The sequence below is a fragment of the Electrophorus electricus genome, chromosome 17 (assembly GCF_013358815.1).
Source record: "Electrophorus electricus isolate fEleEle1 chromosome 17, fEleEle1.pri, whole genome shotgun sequence".
Taxonomy (NCBI): Eukaryota; Metazoa; Chordata; class Actinopteri; order Gymnotiformes; family Gymnotidae; genus Electrophorus; species Electrophorus electricus.
In genome coordinates this window covers 5,325,257-5,349,581 of record NC_049551.1, presented here as the reverse complement: position 1 = coordinate 5,349,581, position 24,325 = coordinate 5,325,257, and the positions used below count along the sequence as shown (strand labels likewise).

Here is a 24,325-nt window from a genome sequence, read left to right as displayed (position 1 = left end):
CTGGAAAATTTCACAAATCTAAAAAGTAAATGTTCTCATAAACTCCTGGAGCTCCACAGTAAGTGTTTTCCCCATGGCTGCATGCAACATCCTGTTGGCTCATCAGTTTCTACACCACCCATTGTTCAGTTCTTCATATGGCATATTTTACTTATTTTCAGTATAATCATTTATTTATTATATGTAAATGATGCAGTTTGGGATGGTAGGCAAAGGTTTGGATAAACAAATGGGGGTAAGCTAACAGGTTCAAAGAGTCATCTGGCGATATCTTCTATGCAAAACTGCATAGGACATTTCATTGTAGAGCATTATAACTACAGTGGAACCTTCACTGAATAACAATTAGGCTATCATATAGGCCTATGTAAGTACACATAAGATTTAACTGCAATTAACTGCAATTGTCATAATGTAGGATGTCTTGTAAGATAAAATATGCCATATAATAATTGTAAATAGACAGGCGATAAGATATGCACCGCTAATATAAAAATTAAGTCACTGAAACTGTGTTACAAAAGTCTGCACAATTATAATAGCAGCAAAAACCAAACTGCATGAACCAGACCCAGAGGGAATATGACTCCAACTTTAATTTGCCTGTTCCAAACACATTTTAGAATGTTCGTTATTCATTTTGATCAACAGACTGTTAATTTAAGGTCTACCATACTGCTATAGATACTTAAGAAAGCTCACCGAAGTATCTTACTACAGCTCTAAAAAGACACACAGCTAGCTTTGTTTCATGTAGGGACACTATAAACACAAATCCGAACTGATTTTATTAAATGCTGCAGAAATGGAATGTGCCTTCAAGCTTAAAGGTGCAATAAGCTGCTCCCTCTGGAACTCATCCAGTTAAGCAACTGCACAGGAGAGGCCTAACTGCATTGAAGCCATGGTGTTAATTCCTCACCAAACATATCAAAGGCTTTCTTTGGCAACTGCACTTTGGAAAGTTGTGGGTATGAATCCTAGAATATTCTACCACCCAGGAAATACACTTTCCTGTACAAATGCTGGTCCATTGTTTTCATACTTTGTTAGCCACAAACTACTGCTTTGCTACAAACACCCTTGCAATCTGACCACTTTACTTAAAGTAAATAAGTGATTAATTTTATATAATATTAACCAATGCATTCTAATTCAAAAGTTAGAAATGTGTGGATTACCCAGTCACATTAAATTACAATAAATTCATAAAAATACTGATTTTTGTTCCCTAAATAAAAAATTACATAAAATTAAACCATAAGAAACTTGCTGATTCCCATTCTGTTATCATCCAAGACTATATGGTGTATCCAAGAGTGTTTCCTGAAAGTTTTTTTCTTACATTCACGATAATCCTGACCTACCAGAAGACAATCAAAACAGCACAATAATACACAGGTACCCCCACAACATGGTGGTGTGAGGAAAAACACATCCAACTACCACTGAAAATGTGATACTGTACTTCAACAAAACCGAACAACGACAGTACATGCAGTTAAAAATAAATCAAAGATGCTTGTAGCAACATAATCTACCAGGGATGAATAAACACAACCTAAGTCCATGTTATTTTGGAGTGAAGTATTGGCGTATTGGCGGTCTTGTTCCAGTGCATGTCTTGTTCCCATTCAAAAAGACAACCAGATTAGCCGACTTTATTTAGCACAGCAATCTTACATTTATTAACAGAATAGCCAACATTAGCTAGATCAGAGAAAGAGGAGCAATGTGAACCCCTAAAGTGAAAGCAAACCGAGACACTTTTAAACAGTAAACTAGACTAGCAAAGTCTAGATTTCACTGAATTCCAGTTGAAATCCTTTTAAGTCTATGGCTAGTCATTCAGTGCACTCAGTAAAGCTGAACTTTTGTAGAAATTTGGGGCAGACAAGACTAGAAGTGCAAAAGTTAGGCTACCACTTGTGGTCAATAGCTTTGTTCTGTTGCATATTCAGTAGTGGCTTTAGAGTAAGTGTAAGGTTCGAGTAGACTGCTGTAATCTGTATGGAAATAAACGCTGTAATGGACGGACTTTGAATAAAATGGGTCACGAAAATGTTCATTTGCGCGAAGCAAAACACCACGAGTCGAAAACCCGCGTATGTACAGGCTACTGTGCCATGTCCGTACAAGTCAGGACTGTCGTCCTCCTCGTCACCTGCTGGGTTTTGGGTTTTATTAGGTTGTTAGCTACACACCGACTGTCAGGATAAAGAGGGCAACGGCATGAGGAACGACTGAGACAGGAAAACGGTGCGACAGAACGTAGCAGACCGAGTAGAGAAGACCAGCAGCTCGGTTTTTTTTACACGTCTGCTGAGATTATAACGAAATAACGAATCTCTTCAGAGCGAGTAAAATCGCCCTGCTGTAGCACACAGCAGTAACGGTTTAACAGTGTGCTTGAACTCGGGAAATGGTCGGTGTTTGGGACTGCACTGAAGCCTTGCCACAACGTGTAGCCTTCTGGCTCTCTGTCGAAGGCAGAGCGCGTCTGTTTTTACGTTGCCATTTGGACTGAATGAATGGCTCGCTGATCCCGCTTTACTAAATTGGGTTTGTTGTACAAATGTACAAGCGAAACGTTGAGATGATGTGGTATTAGTGTGTCTGCCTCGGAGCAGTACCGAAATGTTACCCGGTCTCTGTGTGGCTGCGTCCGGCTGCCTCTCAAGTATGTGGCCAATCACAGCCGTTCTGCCCTCGAAAAAAAATCTATATTTCACTCACTCCATGTACAGTAGCCCATGTCGCAAAAAGTGAATAGAGAAACACGTTATCGAAGGGTGACAACGATAAATACGGAGCAACATTCTGATCACGGATTTCCTAAGTCACTTTAGTGCCCTGTTGCAGGTAAGTGACGACAGATTTGCTCGGTTACACTTTATTTCGCAAACACTTCAGTGATCATTCTCTGATACAACACCCAGGAAGCTGTATTCAGTAGTCTCGCACAACAAACACCGAGATAGGGTCTCAGTGGTCAGACGGCTAAATTCGTGTTTCTGTTTACTTTGGTGGCGTTTTCTGACTGACTTCTCTCAGACTGAAACAGAAAGTTTGCACTAAATGACTCGACTATAACGCCAGAAAGCGAGTGATGAGGGCACTGGCTAGGCCACTCAGTACAGACCAGTTTACATCCTCGCAGTACTCTCTACTCCAGGTTTCTCCAGACCAGTTTACATCCTCGCAGTACTCTCTACTCCAGGTTTCTCCAGACTAGTTTACATCCTCGCAGTACTCTCTACTCCAGGTTTCTCCAGACTAGTTTACATCCTCGCAGTACTCTCTACTCCAGGTTTCTCCAGACTAGTTTACATCCTCGCAGTACTCTCTACTCCAGGTTTCTCCAGACTAGTTTACATCCTCGCAGTACTCTCTACTCCAGGTTTCTCCAGACTAGTTTACATCCTCGCAGTACTCTCTACTCCAGGTTTCTCCAGACTAGTTTACATCCTCGCAGTACTCTCTACTCCAGGTTTCTCCAGACTAGTTTACATCCTCGCAGTACTCTCTACTCCAGGTTTCTCCAGACTAGTTTACATCCTCGCAGTACTCTCCACTCCAGGTTTCTCCAGACTAGTTTACATCCTCGCAGTACTCTCCACTCCAGGTTTCTCCAGACTAGTTTACATCCTCGCAGTACTCTCCACTCCAGGTTTCTCCAGACTAGTTTACATCCTCGCAGTACTCTCCACTCCAGGTTTCTCCAGACTAGTTTACATCCTCGCAGTACTCTCCACTCCAGGTTTCTCCAGACTAGTTTACATCCTCGCAGTACTCTCCACTCCAGGTTTCTCCAGACTAGTTTACATCCTCGCAGTACTCTCTACTCCAGGTTTCTCCAGACTAGTTTACATCCACGCAGTACTCTCTACTCCAGGTTTCTCCAGACTAGTTTACATTCACGCAGTACTCTCTACTCCAGGTTTCTCCAGACTAGTTTACATTCATGCAGTACTCTCCACTCCAGGTTTCTCCAGACTAGTTTACATCCTCGCAGTACTCTCCACTCCAGGTTTCTCCAGACCAGTTTACATCCACGCAGTACTCTCTACTCCAGGTTTCTCCAGACCAGTTTACATCCTCGCAGTACTCTCTACTCGAGGTTTCTCTAGACCAGTTTACATCCTCGCAGTACTCTCTACTCGAGGTTTCTCCAGACCAGTTTACATCCTCGCAGTACTCTCTACTCCAGGCTTCTCCAGACCAGTTTACATCTACGCAGTACTCTCTACTCCAGGTTTCTCCAGACCAGTTTACATCCTCGCAGTACTCTCTACTCGAGGTTTCTCTAGACCAGTTTACATCCTCGCAGTACTCTATACTCCAGGCTTCTCCAGACCAGTTTACATCCTCGCAGTACTCTCTACTCCAGGCTTCTCCAGACTAGTTTACATCCTCGCAGTACTCTCCACTCCAGGCTTCTCCAGACCAGTTTACATCCTCGCAGTACTCTCTACTCCTCTAGACCAGTTTGTGGGAACACTCGAGCGCACGGGGGGAGGGCAGTTAAAAAAAAAAAAAAAAAAAAAAAAAAAAAAAACATGACAAAATTGTTCGAGTGAAACGAAAGTACAACCATAAAGAATCATTTAGCCGCATATTGGCTTGTTTTTTAATATATATTTACACGTTGTTTATTTTTTACTTTTGTCGACTTCATACAACAGCGTTTGCGCGTTACTAGCACGGCGACGTCCATCCGGTAGAAGCGCTTGAAGTCTGCCCTGTTTGTGCAGGCTACTGTACGGCCAGCATACAACTGTTAAGATGTGTCAATAAGTTTAAGGTGAAGGGAGGCTGGAATGAGAAGGCCTTGGTGTTTCAGCTCGCTTTCATGGGGTAAGTTTCACTATTTAGACACCGTCATGACAGAAAACTTGGATATATTTGGCTATTAAACAAGATCCGAGTGCTGATTTAACAGCAGCCCTCGGCTATTCGGTGTGAAATTTGTGCCAGTTTGGTTACACCGTGCAGTGAGAGGCGGACAGCTCGCTACTTAATCATTCCGCGGAGTCGATTGGGCTTCGATTTTAAAGAAGTTGTGTTAGCTTTGAGGCTCCCGTGTCGCCGAGCACTCGTTTCAAGTCGGTGTTGTGCAAAATCGACGATGCAGACCGTAGAGAGGGATATGTACGACACAGTCGAGCGAGCTGTTTGCTCTCATCAGAGAAACGGAACGGGCACTTCCCTCATCGAACGCAAAGGTTACAACGTAACCGACGCGCCGTAACCGTGAAAACGGGCACATTTGGCGAAAGTTGAGTCACAAAAGTGCAATGATGTCGAGCCCGAAGTGAGCAGAGGTTTTCTGAGACCATCGCATGCTCTGCTAATGACACGTTCAGCAGGCTACAGCGTTTTCGCATCAGTGAGCTAGCTTAGCTTGCGAGCTACTTTTATTCCGTCTCTTTACACATCGGAGGGAGACCTGTCGAGACTCTCGTCGGAAAAGTCTTCACTGGAAACGCTTTAAGTAACGAGAAAACGAACTGGTCGAGGGAGGGATTCTTTCTTTGAAAATGCACGGAGGGAGTTTGACAGGAGTGAGATTTATACTTCATTTTCCCCAAAGCAAGATGGACTCTCTTTCGCTTGTCTGTCTTGTCAGACCCCAGATCGACATTTTGCACTGAGATGCAAAGCTGAGCATGGTTTGACTAGAGGTCAGTCGAACTAAATAAGAGCCCTTACGTGAATATAAGCGGATACTACCGAGTATCGATGACACGGGGCTTTATGTTGTACTTCTTGCGACGGTGATCGCGAGTCCCCTCGGGTTGCAGAGAGCACCGGTCTTACCTGAAAACTACGCTGCGATACTGTACAGTGCATGCACTCGACGCGACTGTGTCGAACATTTTGGTGTGACATGTTTGAAGTAACGTTAGGGTGGCTTTTTTAACGAATTCCCCGAGTGCCCTACGAGATGAAAATGGACGGATTCGGAATTCACAACTTTACGCTTCAGCAACGACAACGACCGTGCCACCATAGTTTGTAGCCCGAGCAGTGCACGTAGCCCGTGTCTCACATGCAGTCGAGCAACTCATCCACGCACACCGGGGTGAAATGTCCGTTTAAAATGTCGCTGACCGACGAGATCGTGTGCTCAGGCAATGTTTTGCTGGTGCATTAGGCTGTGGCTCGGCATGTATTCCTGCACTGAGGACGCAGTGTTTTTGTATTTTATAGGTCACCATCATCGCATGACACAGCCTGACTGACAGATCCATCTTCATCTTTCAAATACAGTATTTCCATATTCTGTGATTCAGTAAGTACACCTTCAGTTCATGGCATGTTTTGTTGTTCATTCGCAACCCCCCCCCCCCCCCCCAACCCATAGACTGTGCTGGTTCTATACCTTATCAAAGACTCATTACATCACTGTTTTGAATTCTGCTTGGTGCAGCCTCAGTCATCAGTACTCTATATGCTCAAATTATTTTGACTTCATAGATCATACCTAACGTGTACTGGTACCGGTACCAATTCATTATTCAATGTCATCTTTTACTAAACACACAGCGTCATATATGTTTTAGAATTGACTCAATACTGTTGTTTTTGACTGTCATACTTTGTGTGAGAAGTAGATTTTGGTTGTTTGTGATTGTAGTAGATTACAAATCATTGATCCTATATGATAAATGTATTCAAAATATTGTGAAAAGACTTGCGCACACACACCTAAAAACCTATCAGATGTGATGGCATGAGTGGATTAATATTTCTGTCAAGGATTTGGAGATATGCAGTTTAGGTCTGCACTCTTCTCTATAATTACTTCATGCATTATTGATGCTGTTAACTTATGTAGGATAACATGCTAAGGAAAATACAAATGTCAACCAATTGTCAACAGTTTTAAACTTGTAAGGGGAATTGCATCTAAAGAAAGGATAAATACAACATGTACATGCGGTCCATTGACCTGAATTAACTTCACATATTCTCTTTTAACAGAGGAAATAATGTGAGTTGCACACATATGAAAATTAATAATGAAAAACAAATATAAACGGCATTCTTTTTCTCAGGCCACGCGTTAATCCACGTGTATTTCAGTGAGGCTTTCCCTGCAAAAGAAACTTTTATTTACCACATTTCTGAACTTGAGATAAATAAATGGATTTTGACCGTATGTCGCCATCTTGAAATGCCTTACATGAATGCATATGAATGAATTCTGAACAGAAATGCTGAAGTGGAACCTTGATCATGAATTTCCAGTTCAAATACAGTTCATCAAACATTTGCAAACACACTGAATTCCATTGAATTCCCTTTTCTGATCACCTTTATTAGTTTGTTAGCAATTGTCTTATTTTTTGTAACTTGCACACAGTATTAAACCTCATGTTATTTTTCTGCGGCACATGACTTTGAGATGCTTACAGTAAGTAATTTCATGTTAAGATGCGTGTTTTCTTTAATCAAAGAAGAACAGAGAGTAATCAACATGAATGAAACAACAGCGAAATCATATCTTAGCAATATGAAGCTAATTTTAATCTGAGGGTTAATTGCCCCAGCTGCTCCTTGGGTAAACAGCAATTTCATAGTCGTCAGGTGTACGATTTAGCTTAAGCATAGCGTAAAGTTTAATGTTGGGTCAGGGTAAGGTGATTATGAATCTAGAGGTGACAGTGTCTACTGTTCTGAACACAGCAATGACAACCGAATCCAGTGCAGTTGCCTTTTGTATTGGAATGGATTAGCAGTAGTTACAGTCTACATAAAAGCAGGAGGAAGTATTGGAGTGACAGGGCAAAGAGCCTGTTCTTGTGTTGATTTGTGGGTCTGTGTAGTGATGTCATGTATTGGATACTAATAACTCGGTTGTATTTGAAAAGACCCATCCTTAATGCAAGGCTTGGTGCCTGTTTGGTCCAGGTGCTATCATCATTTGGGCTCAAGCTAGAGGTGGAATCTAAGTGTGCATCACTGTTTTATGGCTCATGACCCTCATTAGGAAGACTGCAGCCACACAGGAGATGTGGGTCTCTCTAGGCTCTGAGTGCAAGCTCAAAAGCTGCATGACAGTTAATCACTTTCTGTTATCTAGACCCTGGAAAGCAGAGGCCAACATCATTTCTGCAGTCTGCTCAAGGAATTCAGTCCATGGACTGTGAAATTCTCTGGAGAGGAGAGTTATTGATTTTCATTTACAAAATTATTTCCTGACTTGACTGAAATAAAATCAGATCGACTAATGCTAATCCAGTAATCTTTTGACACACTGTCCTTTGATATTTTTATTTTAAGCAAGACATAAAAGCCAACATAGCAGGAGGTGTTACATCGACAGTGAATGTTGCCGGACACATTATTATTTGAAATTATTTTAAAATGGTTCTAAATTTCATGGGTTTCTCAGTAAACTGTCAAATACTGCAAGTCTGTCAGAATTGCTCACACGAAGAGCTCAGAATTAAGGTAGATGAAAACACAAACGTGATTTGATATATAGCAGGTTGCTGCATTTAAGCTAATAAATTTAAGCTTTTAAATCTGCAAACCAAAATGGAAATATACAAAACTGCAAAAATTAGTGTTTTTCTTAACATTTTACCAAATGGTATCTTGATTTTGATTAAGTGCACCAAGCTCTGTACTGGAGATGTATGCAAATCTTAGAATGCTAAACTTGCAGTAATATTTGCCACATTTAGCTGATGCTTTTATCCAAAGCAACTTTATGACTAAATACAACTTGAGGGTTAAGGGCCTTGCTCAGAGGCCCATCTCTGCAACCTGGCGGTGGTGGGACTTGAACTGGCAACCTTCTGATTACTAGTCTAATACCTTAACCACTGACGTTACTGCTGCAGCAACATCTCTGGTATTAAGTTTGGTGGTATTGGTGGTATTAAATTGTGTGACTGAACATAGTATTACTATGTTTGAATTTTCAATAATGTGTGTATGTAGTAACTTGTAGTTTTACTGTTTAATATCTAGTGAACTGAACTGCTCTATAAGCAGAGGCTGGCTTGATGCATGGCCATCCAATGTTTAACTGATTTAAACTGTGTGAAGTGGACTAGTGAGACGGTAGAGCATGAGTGGAGCTCTTCCTCCAACTGAACAGAGCCACAGAGCTTCTTCAGCAGCATTCCTGTTAGTGGTGCGACTCCTCTGCCGCAAGGGGGCAGCAGATACTAAAGGAAGGAAGCCAGCTCGGAGGCAGTGCAGCGTCGGCTAGTCGTAGATGACTACTGCTTGGCAGTGACTGCAGAGAGGTACGCTGTGGCTGGCTAGTAGTACGCTGGAGCATGTAGTCTAACAGTGTTCGTGTTGTGTGAGAAGGGCACATGTACAGTTAGTGTAGCAGCGGAGTGATGCAGACATACAGTTCTGAGATGAGCAACGAGTCCTGGGTCTCCACGCCCTCAGACCCGCACACACACACACACACACACACACACACACACACACACACACACACACACAATGTCTCTGTCTCTGTCTCCATTTCCTCAGCTACATAGTGTCTTTCTCCCTGCCTTCTCCTGCTCTCGCTTTCTCTTGCTCTCCGTTACTGTGACTGTGATAAAACTTCTCCAGTCTGGTCCTGTAATCTTGTACTCTGTGGACAAAAAAGGGGAACTGTTCCACAACTAATATATTTCAAGCAAATGCAAGTGTGGATACGAATTAGGGATTTCACCAATGTAGCATCTGATCACATTTGAAATGTAAGCCTTGAGTGTATATATACACGCACGCACGCACACACATCCCTCCCCGAACACCGCATCACAAAGAAACGTCCCGGCGGGCCAGGGTGACCACAGAATCCTCAGAGGGTGTGGTTGTATTGCCACCATCTTGACTTCTGACCTCTGACCCCCCCCCCCCAGGGTCAGCAGCAGCATGAAGGGTGGAGGAGGGCGGAAGGAGGCGTCGGTGGCAGAGGGCGAGGCGAGCAGCAAGCAGCGGCCCAAGCGCAAGTGCCTGCAGTGGCACCCGCTGCTGTCCAAGAAGAAGGCGCTGGACTTCTCCGAGGAGGAGGAGGACGACGAGGAGGAAGAGCTGGAGAAGGTCAGCTGCTCTTAGCACCCTGTTAAAGAAGGCTTGAGGTGGCCGCAGGTCCGCTGCAGCCACCAAGGCTGCGCTGGTGTCTGGACCGTCTTTAAGCAGGGCTTCCTCAAACATCAACTTTTTCAGCTTAGTCTCCCGAGTTTATACGTGGGTTCCTGCACTGTTAAGGCATGGAAATGGTCAAGATTCCACATGGCAGAAGCTTTTTTTTTTTTTTTTTGCCACATGATATAGGATATTTGGGATATTTGTTAATTATCATCACAATATTTGCCTTTGTAATGCTGATCTTGCAAAGGTCTGCAAGATGCAAATAAGCTCTGTAACTGAACTCAGACATTCGATGAGTGTTCAGTGGTTGTTCCCATAACAGTCACCTAATCCAACAAATGTTTAATAAGTCCTGCAGGCCAGTCTTCTGTTGTTAAGCGCATCATAGCTTTGGTATGTTTCACATGAGTGTTGTGATTTGTCCCCCCCAAAAAATCTTTGGAATAATCATTCATTCAGGAGGTGACTTTGATCTTCACGTTTCCATGGTACTTGCTAAGACATATATGCACTTTCATGAGGACAAACACGAGAAGTTCACATTTATTTATTTACTAACAGAAGTACTGCTTACATGATTAATGTATAGCATGTAACAGTACAAATGACCAGATACTCTGTACAGTCTCATTCCTCCTCCATCCTCCAGGTGGCAGCAGTGTGCACAGAACGCAGAGCCCGCGAGCCCGAGTGCGGTGCGCTGGAAGACGAGGCGTCGGAGGAGGATGCGGCAGAGCAGCGCGCCCGCCGCCCCATGAACGCCTTCCTGCTCTTCTGCAAGCGGCACCGATCACTCGTGCGCCAGGAGCACCCGCGGCTGGACAACCGCGGCGCCACCAAGATCCTGGCCGACTGGTGGGCTGTGCTCGAGCCCGCCGAGAAGCAGAAGTACACCGATATGGCCAAGGAGGTGAGGGGTCACCTCCGGAACTGGACGAGCCGATGAATCTTTCCTCTGCTGAATTGAGTTCGGGAAGCTCATCTGGCGCCAGGCCGTGTTCATTCAACTTAGCGTGTTGGCGCGTTTAACAGCACCCTTTGCACGTCTGCGCCCAGTCGAGGCCAACCAGGACAAGGAGGAAGCCCTCGCAGGGTCGTTTTTCTGAATCACGAAACTGCTGAGGCATCGTTGGGAACGTTCTACCTGGCCCCGGTGCATTCCCACCTCAGCTGTCTGCCTAAAAATGCAAGCGTAATTGTCGAGTGCCCTGCTCAGCCTTGCCAGATTGTGCGTCCACATGAAGGGACATGGGCATTAAAGCACCATATGAAAATTAACCCACTGTCTTCATACGAAGACAAAGATGTCCCTTCCCGTTTCAAGACTTTATGGCTCTTCAGCTGATCATTGTTAGCTATAGACAATTTAAATGCCTTTGTTATATAAAATCTTGTGTGTAACCAGGGTTGTTTGACCTTGACATAAGTCCAAAAGAATGTTTCCCTCATTGCTTTTATTAGTAATAACCTCAGTATTGATGTTGCATTCTCATTTGATCTCATCAGTCTACATCCATTAATCACTACGGTTTCACAGCAGTGCTGTTTGCTGACGTTCTCTCCGCTCTCTAGTACAAGGACGCCTTCATGAAGGCAAACCCAGGCTACAAGTGGTGTCCCGCCACCAGCAAGCCGGTGAAGAGTCCCGCTCACGCGGTGAGTAACGTCCGGAAGAAGGCCTGGTCTCTGCCCTCCAACCCCGCCAAGGATGCCCCTGTTGCCAAAAAAGTGCCCAAAGCAGACTGCACCCCACGGCTCAACTTCGCCATGGCAGGTGGGTCCTGGAACGCACACTCACCTGGCACGGTGATTTTTAGTGGAGACTTTAGTCTGGCTCTAGACTGGAAAATGTCACGGGTCACTGCGTCACCAGTCTTGGGATTTAACACACAAGATTGCCGCTGCTGTCCCAGAGGTGATTCTTGGGTTTGCTACAAGAACACGTAGTGAAAGTGTACATTGTATTGTTTAATACAGAATTCTTTCTGTGTTGAAATGCTTTGCTGATGCACTGCTATTATAAAAGAGGCCTGAAACTTCACTTAAAATGGTTCCTGTTTAGGCTTTTCATTTGTTTGCATCTGCGCTGTGTGCACTTGACAGTTTTAACTTGTTTGAAAAATCAGAATTTCTTTTTCTATGCTGTTTTCATGAATGCAGCGTAATATTGCAGTTTTCATATGATATGTAAAATGGTGCGATGTAGTAATCCGCAAACGCGGTTCTACATTATGTTGGCATGTAACAGTTCATAGAGGTCAAGTTACTAGGTTCACTGGATTGGTTCAGTGAAGTCCTGCCTTGACCTGGCTTTAACTGACATGTTAATTTCAAGATTTCTTTCTTACAGGCAGTTTCATAGTCTCCAGTCCATCAAAGTTTGCATCTTTTCCGTTATACACACATACTGCTAAATATTTGTGAGCAAATTTGTGAGCTTGCACTGCTGATGAAGGACCTCTGTCCAGATTGTCCTGCATTTTGTTTTTATAACCTTGTATACTACGCTGAATTGTTTACTACCTGTGTGTGTGTGCGCGCGCGTGCGCATCTAGAGGTTGGGAAACTTGAATATCAATTTCACAGACTCATTCAATATCTTAGGCTCTAAACTGTATTCAAATTTGTTGTTTTTATTTGTCATCTGCATTCAAATGTTCCAGGGAACTAGTGCTGATCTGGCATTACCATACCACATTAATACAAATGTGTTCATTCTGATCTGTAAAGCATAATCTGATCCCAGAGCAGCTCTCCTTGCTCTCTGAATCTGAAATTTGATATGCAAGACCCCAGGCAGGGGTCTAACCTCATATGATGGTTTGATTGCCGATATCAATTTCTGTGATTTCCCCTGACATCATGCTGTTTGTGTGTGTGTGTGTGTGTGTGTGTGTGTGTGTGTGTGTCTCTAGATCCAACTAAGATGGGAGGCCTGAGCATGCTACTACTAGCAGGAGAGCACGCCCTGACTGCCAGAGAGGTACGGCACCGGCACGACAGCCCATCATGCTTCACTCTGCTGTGCTGGTTCTGACATTGCTGTGGCAAAATCAGGCAGCAGTAGGGTTGTTAGGGAGGGTTGTAGTGTCCACCATCAGAGAGTCAGAATGGGCTCTGAAGGAAGCATTTATTACATTCCTTTTTATTTTATTTCCAGCAAGTGGTTGCTAGTAAAATTGCACACCTTGTGTCAGTGAGGAAATGACAGTAATTAAGTTATACAGGACTGTGTTTAGAACAAGGCTGCAACAGGGAATGCGCACATGTTTCAGTAATACTGCAGCTTATAGCTGTGTCTACAGCACAGTCTGGTTACTGCATGCTGTTCTGAGGGGGAGCTTGAACCGGCTTGGCTGTAGCACCAGAGACGCGACGTATGTACAGACAGACTGACTTTGATGGTGCTGTAGTGCATGTTTTTCTTGTATCCTACTCATAAAACTGTATTTATGTAGATTTTCACACTGCTAAGGCCAGCAAATGCTGAGAAATAAATTTTTGAGTATAAGACCAGGAAGAGAACTTGTGGATATACTGGTCTATGGTCAAATCCATATAATTGTCCTATGTAGATATCAGAAGTCAAAAACTGACATCAACAGTTAAAAAATGCTACTTAAAAATGTGCCCTGATTTTAGCCATTATAAGAGAAACTACAGGCCTGAATCCAGATCTGTGGAAAAAAACAGCAACGGCAAACTCCAGAAGTAGAGCCATATGACTGTGCTGGGCGACTCTGCTGAGTCACCTGCCCCCTAGTGTGAGCAGAGTGGTATTGCAGCCACCTGTCAGCAAGGTTGGGACAGGCTGTTTACGAGGTGCTCCACAGGTTGGTAAACACAAAACCAGCTGTTATGTCAGCTGTGGTTTGGCATATCCATTAAAAATGGGACTCGCTGCAGAGTTCCTGACTAATCTAATGTTGACCACATGAGAGCACTGTTAAACAAAGCAGGTATGGCCATCAGGTCCATCATACACTCAATACTGTCAACTTAAGCAGTGTAGATTTATTTTGTAGGGATGTAGTAATTCTGAATTTATTGGTGAAATCAGATAACTGATCATTAGCACCTTGTTGTGGCTGATGGCAATACTGAATAAACAATAATTTTACCTTTTCACATTTTAAAGCACCTTTAAAGCAAAGCCATTTTTCTGCCTTGAACTGGTGTAGATTATATAAGCCTGTGACTGGTAAAAAAATTATTCGAAATAGATGGAGCTCTTGACTAAACTAAACTCCCCATCTCTGATTATTGGCATTTTCCCGATAACTGTAGTAATATGAAATAAGGCCTAAACAAAGCGGAAGCCTGTTGGATAGATGAAAGTTATCAGTTGTGATTATCAGACAAAATTCCAACATCAAAGCAGTAACGATGAAAATTGCCCTGATCGCCAAGCAACATATCGGCCACATATTTATATTTATATTTTTATCTATGACTTATTAATGTCTTCATTAAGCATGAATTCAAGAGAGCATAGTCATTTACTCAACATCCCAGTGTTTTATGATGTTTTGTTTGTAGTCAGCTACAAATATCTACAAATGTAGTCAGCTTCAGTTAGCAAGTCATTCTGATTTAATGTCTAGTAAGGGTCATCTTGGCCAGAGTCAAGGAATTGTGCACTTTGAAAATATAGTTTAATGGCCGGATGGTATTTATTTAATAACACATGAACAAATGTGCAATAAGCTATGCAGACACACTTCAACTCAGATGAAGATGAATGTTATGGGGTTCTAATTTTTTCTGAATCATTGCAAGTAGCCTCAGCATCACTAAAACTGCTCCCTCTAAAATGTGTAATACATATTTTTAACCTACATTCAGAAAACATGGAAAATGGTACCAACTGGTGCCTTGAAAGACAGCATTGGTTATAAACGGGGTGCGATATGCAGAGTTTTTCCTGAGATAACGGACATGAGATTGTTGCCCGACGGAGTCCGTTATGCCAGGTCCATCCCCACTAACACAGGCTGCACGGAGCCATCACTTTCAAAACCTGGGCTTCGGTTTTTCTGCCTCTGGATGTATCTGGAACAGATGTGTCATAATTGTGTCTTTGGTGCTTTGGAAGATGGGCTTCTGTGGCCTTTTTATTAGGCATTTCAGAGGAAGGATGCTGCCCCATCCTCCCTGTGTACAGAACTGGATTAATTAGGAAGTAAAAGGCAGAAATTGACTGTAGGTAAGTCCTTGCTCTAAAAGTTTCAGAAATATGACACAAGGTTTTCATTCTTAGCAGATGTACTGTGAAGTCTGCGTATGTAATTGGACTTTGTTCTCCTGTGTCTGTTCTAGCACAGGATTTTAAATGAAACGACCAATGTAAGTTTGTAGTGCAGAATGCCAGCTTTAATTTGTGGGTATTAACATCTCTCCTGGGGAAAATCTGGGGACTTGTTCTTATATATGCAGGCTTTCTATTTCAAGGGAGCATTAGTAAAGGTCCTTCTTCCTTCCAGTTCATCCTTGGCCAGCTGAGTGCGGTGGTCGCCGTCGCTCACCTGTAAAGCCTGGTGCTGGGGACATGTAGCTGCAGCGAAGCACGTCGGCTTTTCTTTCCTGATGATGCAGCAACGGCAGGTTGTCCCAGCCAGTGTCCCCGAAACCTCACCTTACTTCAGCTTGCCACACACTGATGAGCCCAACAACACCAGTAAAATAACTAGGCATGTTTGCATGGCAAAAAAGTGGAACATTCTGACCGGCTTAACCCTAACAGGAAGCCAGTAGAGCCCATGAGAGCTTACATTTCACTTACCGAGGACAAGACTGAAGGTAAAAGTCCTCTGAAACATGCAGAGTGTCACCGGGAGAGACACCCGGTGGGGGGTGCTACAGATGTCAGGCAGTCACGGTTTGCCGAAGACTTGCAACCGAGAAGTAATCTTGACCATTCAATATTTTGTTCATTTGTTCATTGCTTTTGTAGGGACTACTTTTACACAGGTCTGTGAAGGTGTGTAATTGTGCAGCAGAGTCTGTGCGTGTTTGTCAGAACTGGGGTGCAGACCAGAGACCTGTATACTGAGACTAGTGCTATTGAAACCTAGACCCAGATGAAACCAATTTCTCAACGGTTTTGAAGGCGAATTTACAGTGGCTGACATTTCTGAGAAAGGACAAAGTTTGATGCTAAAGGAAGGCCTATCTAACAGGTTAATCAGACGCAAGTCAACGTTCGGAAATTATTCTGTCGCAATTACTGACTGCACATCATGCAGATATTCATTGATTATTAGTTATTAGACTCAGCAGGATTGGTGGTATTGGTGTGTAGTTACCTGCCTATGTAGGGGTTGTCTGCTGCTATATGAGAACCACACCTATATACTTGCATCTCCAAAGTCTCTAGAGAGTGTGGTATTCTGTGTTGTCAGAGATACAGTGCAGACTAGTGGTAGATGGAGGTTATGAATATATGAATAAATACAATAGTGTGTGTGTGTGTGTGTGTGTGTGTCTCTCTCTCTCTGTGGACTCCTTTCATTCCTGTTAATCTGAAGTGAATTCCATTTTGCAGCCACTAAGTGATCCCGATTGCCCTTAGCGCTGCTCTTCTGTCGCTGAACACTGCCGAAGAGGCTCCATCAAACAGCAATAAGCCACCGGTCTGCCTTCTCTGGCTCCAACACGTTACATCATCTACCAAAATATTTCTGTGTTGGGGCCAATCTTTAAAAAGCTGGCAAGCCTCACTAGTCATAACACTATTCCACCACGACATTTGAACAGAAATGGAAGGTACATGTTCCTGCCAAACAACGAGACCTTGTTTCAGCGTTGCTCATGGCACCCGGACCGTAAGCCTCTGCATCTGCCATCTGCCGTTTAATAAAGAAAGTTGAGGGGTTTTTATTAGCTTCCTCTCTTAAATTTGATCTTTTCTTTGGTCAGACTGTAGCCAGCTCTCAGTGTGCTTAGAATCTTGCCTCTTCATGTCTAAGAAGCCCTGCACCTCAAACTTTTCTACTTGCTTTTGGAATGCCTGATCCCATAATGTTGTCCAGGGCAGCTTGGGACCATCTGCCAAGGCACAACCAGCATGTGAACCTCAGTCCCAGCTCAGCATCCACCTCTGTTGGGCTGCACAGTATTTTGGTTGCACCTTCATAGGGGGTGGAAATTGCACATCTTGGCACCAAGAGAGGTACAGAGCATGATTCATGAACCACAGTTTGGCTCCAGCCTGCTAATATCATATGTTGTTTTTTTTTTGTATGAGAACAAAAACAGTTTGAGCACTTCACGTTTCCTTTCTGGATTCACCGTGGCTTTGAGCTGTGATCGATATTCTCAAGCTCTTCAGAGACCGGAATGGCTAAGCATTCTGGAAAATCTGCCCTTTTCCTAATGGCAAAATGGAGAACACCAAACGCACACCTCCGTTCATTGACACACACACACACACACACATGTGCCACCAGCCAAGTTCTTTATCCTAATAGACATTGTTTAATGTCATACTCTTTTTCCACCCCCAGGTTCCCTCCTGTCCACCACAGCCTGCTGACAGGCATCAGACCTCAGAGAGCAGGAGCCAAACATCCCCCCTGACAGAGGTGAGCGGACCCCCACGAACCCCCGGAGCTTATTGCTTAATGCATGAAGAGTAAACATTTGAACGATTATGGGGGAAAGTGTGTGGTAAAGGGGGCGACCCGAGAGAAGCAAAGAACAGGCAATGGCTCTGCACTTCAGCTTTACATTTTCTTTTTAGTTCAGCTACTGTGGCAATTGGACCAGTTTTCTTTTCTAATTCACGACCATTGCCGAGAAGGCCATTCCGATAAAATGCGAAATGGCTTTAATGAACGGCCCCTGCCGTTTCTGAAGCCACTGACTATTCTCCTCTGGCCCTTACCTGGCCAAATTCATTAATATGCCACAAGCGCCGGAAACTCACACAATGGCGATCATAACTACAGCTAGGAGCCATCTGGGGGAAACTTCCTGGGCCTCCGCCTTTTAATTGAATCGGTCCGCTCGAGCTGAGCAGGCCCCGTCTCCAACGAGCGGCTACACATGCTGCTTCCCGTCTGCGTACTTTGCTCACTTCCGCTCGTTCACTTTGCCACTCGCTTGCTCCAGCGGGGACATGAACAGGTCCGTCACGGGGTCACGCGAGGATAGGGTGTCCGTGTGTCTCCTCTGCGCTGTACGTCCTGTGCTCCCTTCGCCCACCCATCTCCCGCCCAGACTGCCACTCTTCCGGCTGGCCGAGGCAGATTCTCCACACACCGGAGGTTTCTGACACCTCGCGCCAAGATAAAAGAGGCGGATTGGATAACGTAACTTGTGACTTGCACTTGACTTCCAACCCTTTTGAGGAGGAGACGGTATTGCTCATGTCATTTAATGGGGTTTGTTAGTCATGCCAGTGCAGGAAGAGCTCTAATGCGGACATGTTACATGAACATGTAGGCTCCCGATGACAAACGCATCTGAAGCAGAAATGCTTCCAAACGTCTGCTCTGTGTTTACTAGCAGGCAGCATGGCAAACACAGGTAGGGTCAGGTGACTGTGGTGTGGTATGTAATGAGGTTTGGTGTTTTACTATTTTTTTTTTTCTTTTAGGCCTTTTGTCAGTTATAGTGCTTCCTTCCTGTGGTTTTGGGCACGCAGTCACATGTGCTCCTAAAACCCACTGAGGGAGTCAAGGCACTTCTTACTTTAGCAGAGTGGAGTTCCTCAGAATGATGGCCATGTTGAGATTGACAAGAAAATTTCACTCAATTCATTTTTGTTCCCCACGAAACAGTGGTGTGTGTCTGTGTGTTGCTTAATGTTTCACTTTCACTGTTGTAGATCTTGTCCAGTGGCTCTCAGGCCTCATTTTCTGAGGGGAAGCAGTGTGGTCAGTCTGCTCTCTTCCAGCTTGCTGAGGTACAAGACACACACACACACGGTCTTTTTTTTTTTTACCGTCTTTGTAGGGGTTTTCCTATGCTTCCTATAGCTACTAATGCTACTTAATGCCAGACCAAACCTTAACCTCAGTAAACAAAAGCACATAGTTTGGCCCTTTTAATTTTTTAAATGGAAGTAACTCACCAATTTCTGTAAAAAGCATTAGTCCCCACAAGGTCAAATAGGTCAGATGTTCCTATCCTTGTGGGGTCATTTGGTCCCTATAAAGATGTACACACACACATTCACTGCTAAGAGCCTCCATTTGTGCACACATGCTAGACATGTTTAGGCATTCTCAGTGTATAATTACTGCTACATGAAAATAGTGAGTTCTCCAGTCACACACTGACTGGTTTTGAGGCACAATGGTAGAGATATAATGTGCCCAAGGACAATTTCAATGGTAATTCTGCCCTCTGGTGGCCATTGCCGTACAAGAATTGTTGCTAATGTTCCACTATGCTGGCAGTTGCTTTAGTGATGAAGATTGAAGTTTGCTGCTATATTATTGGTGTACCCTAACCATCCGTGCATGCGTTTGTGTGTGTGTGCGTGCGATGCATAGATGTGTTTGGCCTCTGAGGCAGGGAAACGGGAAGCTCTCTCCTCCCAACCTGTGGTGGACTCCTCCTCTCTCTGCACCCAGCACAGCACTGCCAGCACCATGCCAACCGCATGCCGAGACGAGCCCGACCTTCCTCTTCCTGTCCCGTCTTCCTCGTGCTGCTCCTCCTCCTCCTCCTCCTCCTCCTCTTCCTCCTCCTCCCCCACCGAGGGTGGCGCCCCCACGCTCGCCCAGCCCGCGATAAAGAAGAAGAGGAAGGTGGCGAAGGAGACGAAGCCCGATAAGGGCCCCGGCTCGCCCCGGAGGCCCTGCAGGAAACGCCCGGCCCCTGCCTCTGACCTGGAAAGCCTGATGTACACCATCGAGGCTGTGGCCAAAGGGGCCTGGGGCCCGGATGAGGCATCCGAGAAGCGGGCACGAGAGCCAGGCACGGATGGCGCAGCCCAGCGGCCTCCGGCCACCAAGAAGAAGAGCAAGCTCAAAGCCAAGAAACAGCTCAGGGTCAAGGACGACGCGCCAGAGGAGGAGGGGCCGGGGGGAGGGGAGGGCAGCAAGGAGGCGGGGACCGAAGCGGCTCCCCCCGTCCCCGAGACGGAGCCGAAGGTGGAGTGCAAGGAGGAGGTAGAGATGAAGGTGGAGCCACCCAGCAATGACGAGGACACAGCACAGCACAACTCCTCCCCCCAGCCAGCTGGAGCCGGAGAGGAAGCCGCATCTCCGCAGCCAGTGAGCGCGGGCGAGGGGGAGCCAACGCAGACCGCCGGAGGGGAGGAGAGGGAGGCAGAGGGCAAGCTGCCTCGAGGCCGGCCCGAGGAGAGAGAGGCCGAGGCCAAGCCTGAAGCGTGCGGCTCCAGGAAGTCGGAGCGCAGCTGCAAGGGCGCGCTCTACAAGACTCTGGTGTCTGAAGGAATGCTGACATCACTGCGTGCCAACGTAGACCGAGGTATCAGAGGTGGCTTGTTACTCACCACAAACGGGCATGAGTAAAAAATAAATAAATAGATAGATAGAACCTCTTGAAAATTCAACCACTGAGCGAGAAATGACTCCAGAAATGGAAATTTGTTCTCACGCCTATTTCAGTCGGTTCTTATTGTGTTCTTATTGTGTTCTTATTGTGCATGCGGTCTACACACAGGAAAGAGAGTGCGTGGCTCTGTGTCAGAGCATGACGCCGCGTGGACGGAAGACAGCTGTATTTTCAGCCAGCCAGCGGCTTGCAACCCCAAAAAGTTGAAGAAGTCCAAATCTAAAGACGAGGCCGGGGCGCCTGGGCAAGTGTCCGCTCTGCCATGCCTTTCACATCTTCTTTCTGAAATACCATTGTTTCGTTACGTTTGGTGTCAGTTGGTGTCTCTCAGTTCTGTATTATTTGATACGTTTATTTTGAGCTTTGTTCATGATATCAGGAGCTTATTTTCAGCATCCTTTTAATTTATATAAATTAACTCCAGGATGTGGAATAGATTCATGTTTTAACCTGTACGAGTGCCACAGTACGATCAGATTTGCCTTTAGATTCTTGCGAACACGGGTAGAGGGGAAAAGCTGTCCTAACACTTCCTGTCAGATGCCTCAGAATTTGTGTGACGAGGAGTGGCATTCAGCGTTTGACCTTTTGATTGGCAGCAGTCTGGGAAAGCTGGAGGAGGAGTTTGAGGAGAAGTTTAATAGCCTGCCCCAGTACAGCCCCTTAACCTTCGACAAGAAGAGCTCGGCGGTGACCAAGCGGAAGAGAGCCGGCTCAGCCAGTCTTCCCATGGCTACCGCCGCCAGCAAGGGTGAGCACGTAGCCGGGCCGTGTTAGCTCACTTCCTCCTGGCACCCTCCACTCATTTCCTGTTTTGATCATGGCAAAAGGAAGTGCTCACCTCCCATACAGAGTGCATCGAGGCAGCCATCTAACAGAGCATGCCATTTTCCTCTTTTCTGTTCTGTTTACAATCAGGTCCATCCACATCTCAGAAAAAGACTTTTTTCCACAAGATTGTTAGCAAGTACAAGCACAAAAAGGAAGAGGCCGGTACCTCGGACAAAGGTGAAAGAGAAAGCAGAAAGCATGGCTGTCCTGCGCCTGGTTTCTTTTCACGCCATTCTCTTGGTCTGCGTTGTGCGTGCGTGCTTGCTTGTTTGTGTGTGCGTGTGAGCAGCTGTGGGCAAACGGGCCCTTGCAGAATCCTGTTAACGGCGGTTTAGGCCTCCAAGCCACAGCGCTTTTCAGAGTACTAATTGAGATCACACAGGAAAAATCATGATGCACCTCGCATATACATGGAATGAGAATTTGTGGAAATACCCACAAGCCCTTTAACACACATACTAGTGCAGTTTTTTTTTTTACTAGTGTTTTTTGTGGTGGTGGTGGTGGTGGTGGTTTTGTTTGTTTGTTTTTTTTTCTTGTTTGTTTAAACCAAGCCTGGTAGGCCTTTTGATAAAGATCTGTGTTTTGCAATAACAGCACATGTGCTGCTATCTCCACACTGCAGCCATCGCTCCAGCCGAGGCAGCCGGCACGGAGGCAGGACCCGGGGCCAAGGCGGACACCGTCTGTACCTCCCTCTCCCCTGACGCCCGCAAGGTGGGCGACGTGCCCGTGGGCAGCCAGAAACGGAAAGCCAGGAAAAGTAAAATCACCCACCTGGTGCGCACAGCCGACGGGCGACTGTCACCCGTGGAGGGTGAGTCAACTCCGCCCACCATGTCTCCAAGTGACGGGTTCAGCTTTGGCTGTTGTTGTTGTTGTATAAAGCTAAACACTTTCACAACAGCATCTGATAAATGCTATAGATGTGAACAAACACAAACGTCAACGAGCACAAAACAAAAGCTGCCTAGGTTTCCTGTGGGTGTGTAGACTGTGCGTGGTGAGCGAGAGGCTCTCTCCTCAGGCCCGCCACACTCGCACAGTAGTAGGTGTCCTCTAACCATCACTCGCGTGTCACGTGGCAGTAAAGGGCAGGCTGTGCACTGAACCGCGGCTGTTGCACTGTTTGCAGCCGACAAGGCGAAGGAGCTGACCCAGGATCAGGAGGAAAAGCCATTAACTCGAGAGCCTTTATGCAACCAGGAGAGCTGCTACACGGAGGACAGCAGTGGCGACATGGCCGGCGATCTGCCGACGTTCTTCAGCCTCGCTGCCCTCGCCGAGGTCGCCGCCATGGAGAACGTGCACAGGTGCACGATGGCAGCATGCGATACCCACACACCTGTGTGTATACATACAGAACCAGTGCTTGATGTGTGTGTGTGTGTGTGTGTGTGTGTGTGTTCGTGCTCTTTCAGAGGCCAGCGCACCTTGACCGTGCCCACTGACGGCCAGGTGAAGGACATGGCACCTCAGACACCTGTGCTGATCTCCTGCGCTGACCAGTGAAAGCTCAGCCTGGCTCAGCCCGGCCCCGCCCCGGCCCCGCCCCAGCCCCTGCTGCTCTGGGAAGGGACTTCTCACCTTTGGGCTTTTGCACTGGGGGGAGGGCAGAGAGGGAGGGATGGAGAGAAAGAGAGAGAGAGAGAGCGACATTGAGGAGAGATGACGGATACTCTGAGGAAGAGGAAGGTGCTTTTGGCTGTGTAGGGCATCGGCGGCGAGGGAGCAGGCAGGGGTCCAGGCCACACACACACACACACACACACACACACACACACGCTGTCATGCAGGAGATGGCTGCTGCTTTCATGGTTACAACCTACCAAAAAAGGGAACTAGGAAAAAGCTCTCTCTCCATTTCTTTACTTTTTATTTCATAATTGGCTCAAGTGTTCTGCATGAACGCACTTGACACACTTCAGACACACACGCACGCACGCACGCGTGCTCTCTCTCTCTGTCAGAGGAAGATCTTGTGGCTTCCTGCTCTCCTTCCTGCACAGAACCAAATGGGGGCGTGCGTGTGTGCGTGCATGGCTGCGCACGCAAATGAGTGTGTGAGGTGTGTGTGTGTGTGTGTGTGTGTGTGTGTGTGTGTGTGTGTGTGTGTGTGTGTGTGTGTGTGTGTGTGTGTGTGTGTGTGTGTGTGTGTGTGTACCCGTCCTGCGAGCCCCGGTCAGCGCAGGCGTCCCTTTGCCAGCCCACACGTGTTGCCTAGGCGCTCAGGACTGCTGGAGTCATGCCTCAGACCCCATGCCAGTTCGTCAGTGCCCCATGCCCAGGCAATGAGGCGAGCCTCCACCATCACCAACCCGCGAACGACCAGAGCAGCACGGGTTCGTGATCCAAAGCAAACGCAGTTACTGAGTGACTGAATACTGACCTAGTCTGAAGCCATCTCTTCCTCCACGCTCTGATCGCACCCTTCCACTCTCACATGCACAGCTATAGAGAGAAATAGATTTTTATGTTTGGTTGGTTAATTGTTTTTTTTTTTTTTAGAGCAGTATACTTGAATGATAAAATGCATTTTATGTCAATACTTGACTTTCCTGCAGAGTGTGTGTGTGTGTGTGTGTGTGTGTGTGTGTGTGTGTGTGTGTGTGTGTGTGTGTGTGTACATACGTGTGTGTGTGTGTGCGTGCGTGCGTGTGTGCGTAGCTCAATAGCTAATCCAAAAGAGTGCTACTAGTTTCCTAAGGTAGTTTCGTAACAGACACTGCACTAATTTTTAGCTGACGTAGATGAGTCTTTTGGGCAATGTTTGTCATTATTATTATTATTATTGGGGTTTTTTTCCCCTGTAAATGTATTTTCTTTCTTCCTGTTAGCCTTTTGG

The 24,325-nt window shown here is 45.8% G+C and overlaps 1 protein-coding gene across 6 annotated transcripts; it reads left to right on the top strand.

Annotated features, from left to right (window-relative positions):
* The first annotated feature begins 2,700 nt into the window (after positions 1-2,700).
* On the top strand, positions 2,701-23,565 carry LOC113571605 (BBX high mobility group box domain containing). Of its 6 annotated transcripts, none has more exons than XM_035535984.1 (15): positions 2,726-2,862; positions 6,214-6,295; positions 9,888-10,068; positions 10,769-11,029; positions 11,692-11,893; positions 13,035-13,102; positions 17,625-17,702; positions 18,950-19,027; positions 19,620-20,562; positions 20,758-20,893; positions 21,249-21,400; positions 21,568-21,657; positions 22,106-22,297; positions 22,616-22,793; positions 22,902-23,565. In XM_035535984.1, exons 3-15 carry the CDS (start codon positions 9,901-9,903, stop codon positions 22,990-22,992), a joined length of 2,637 nt encoding a protein of 878 aa, XP_035391877.1. In that variant the 5' UTR covers positions 2,726-2,862; positions 6,214-6,295; positions 9,888-9,900; the 3' UTR covers positions 22,993-23,565. The 6 variants fall into 6 exon arrangements, with proteins under 6 accessions (XP_026856441.2, XP_035391877.1, XP_035391879.1 ...); XM_035535986.1 differs by lacking the exon at positions 2,726-2,862 and adding an exon at positions 4,629-4,857 and having other exon boundaries at positions 21,252-21,400; XM_035535982.1 differs by lacking the exon at positions 2,726-2,862 and adding an exon at positions 4,629-4,857.
* The last annotated feature ends 760 nt before the right edge of the window (positions 23,566-24,325 follow it).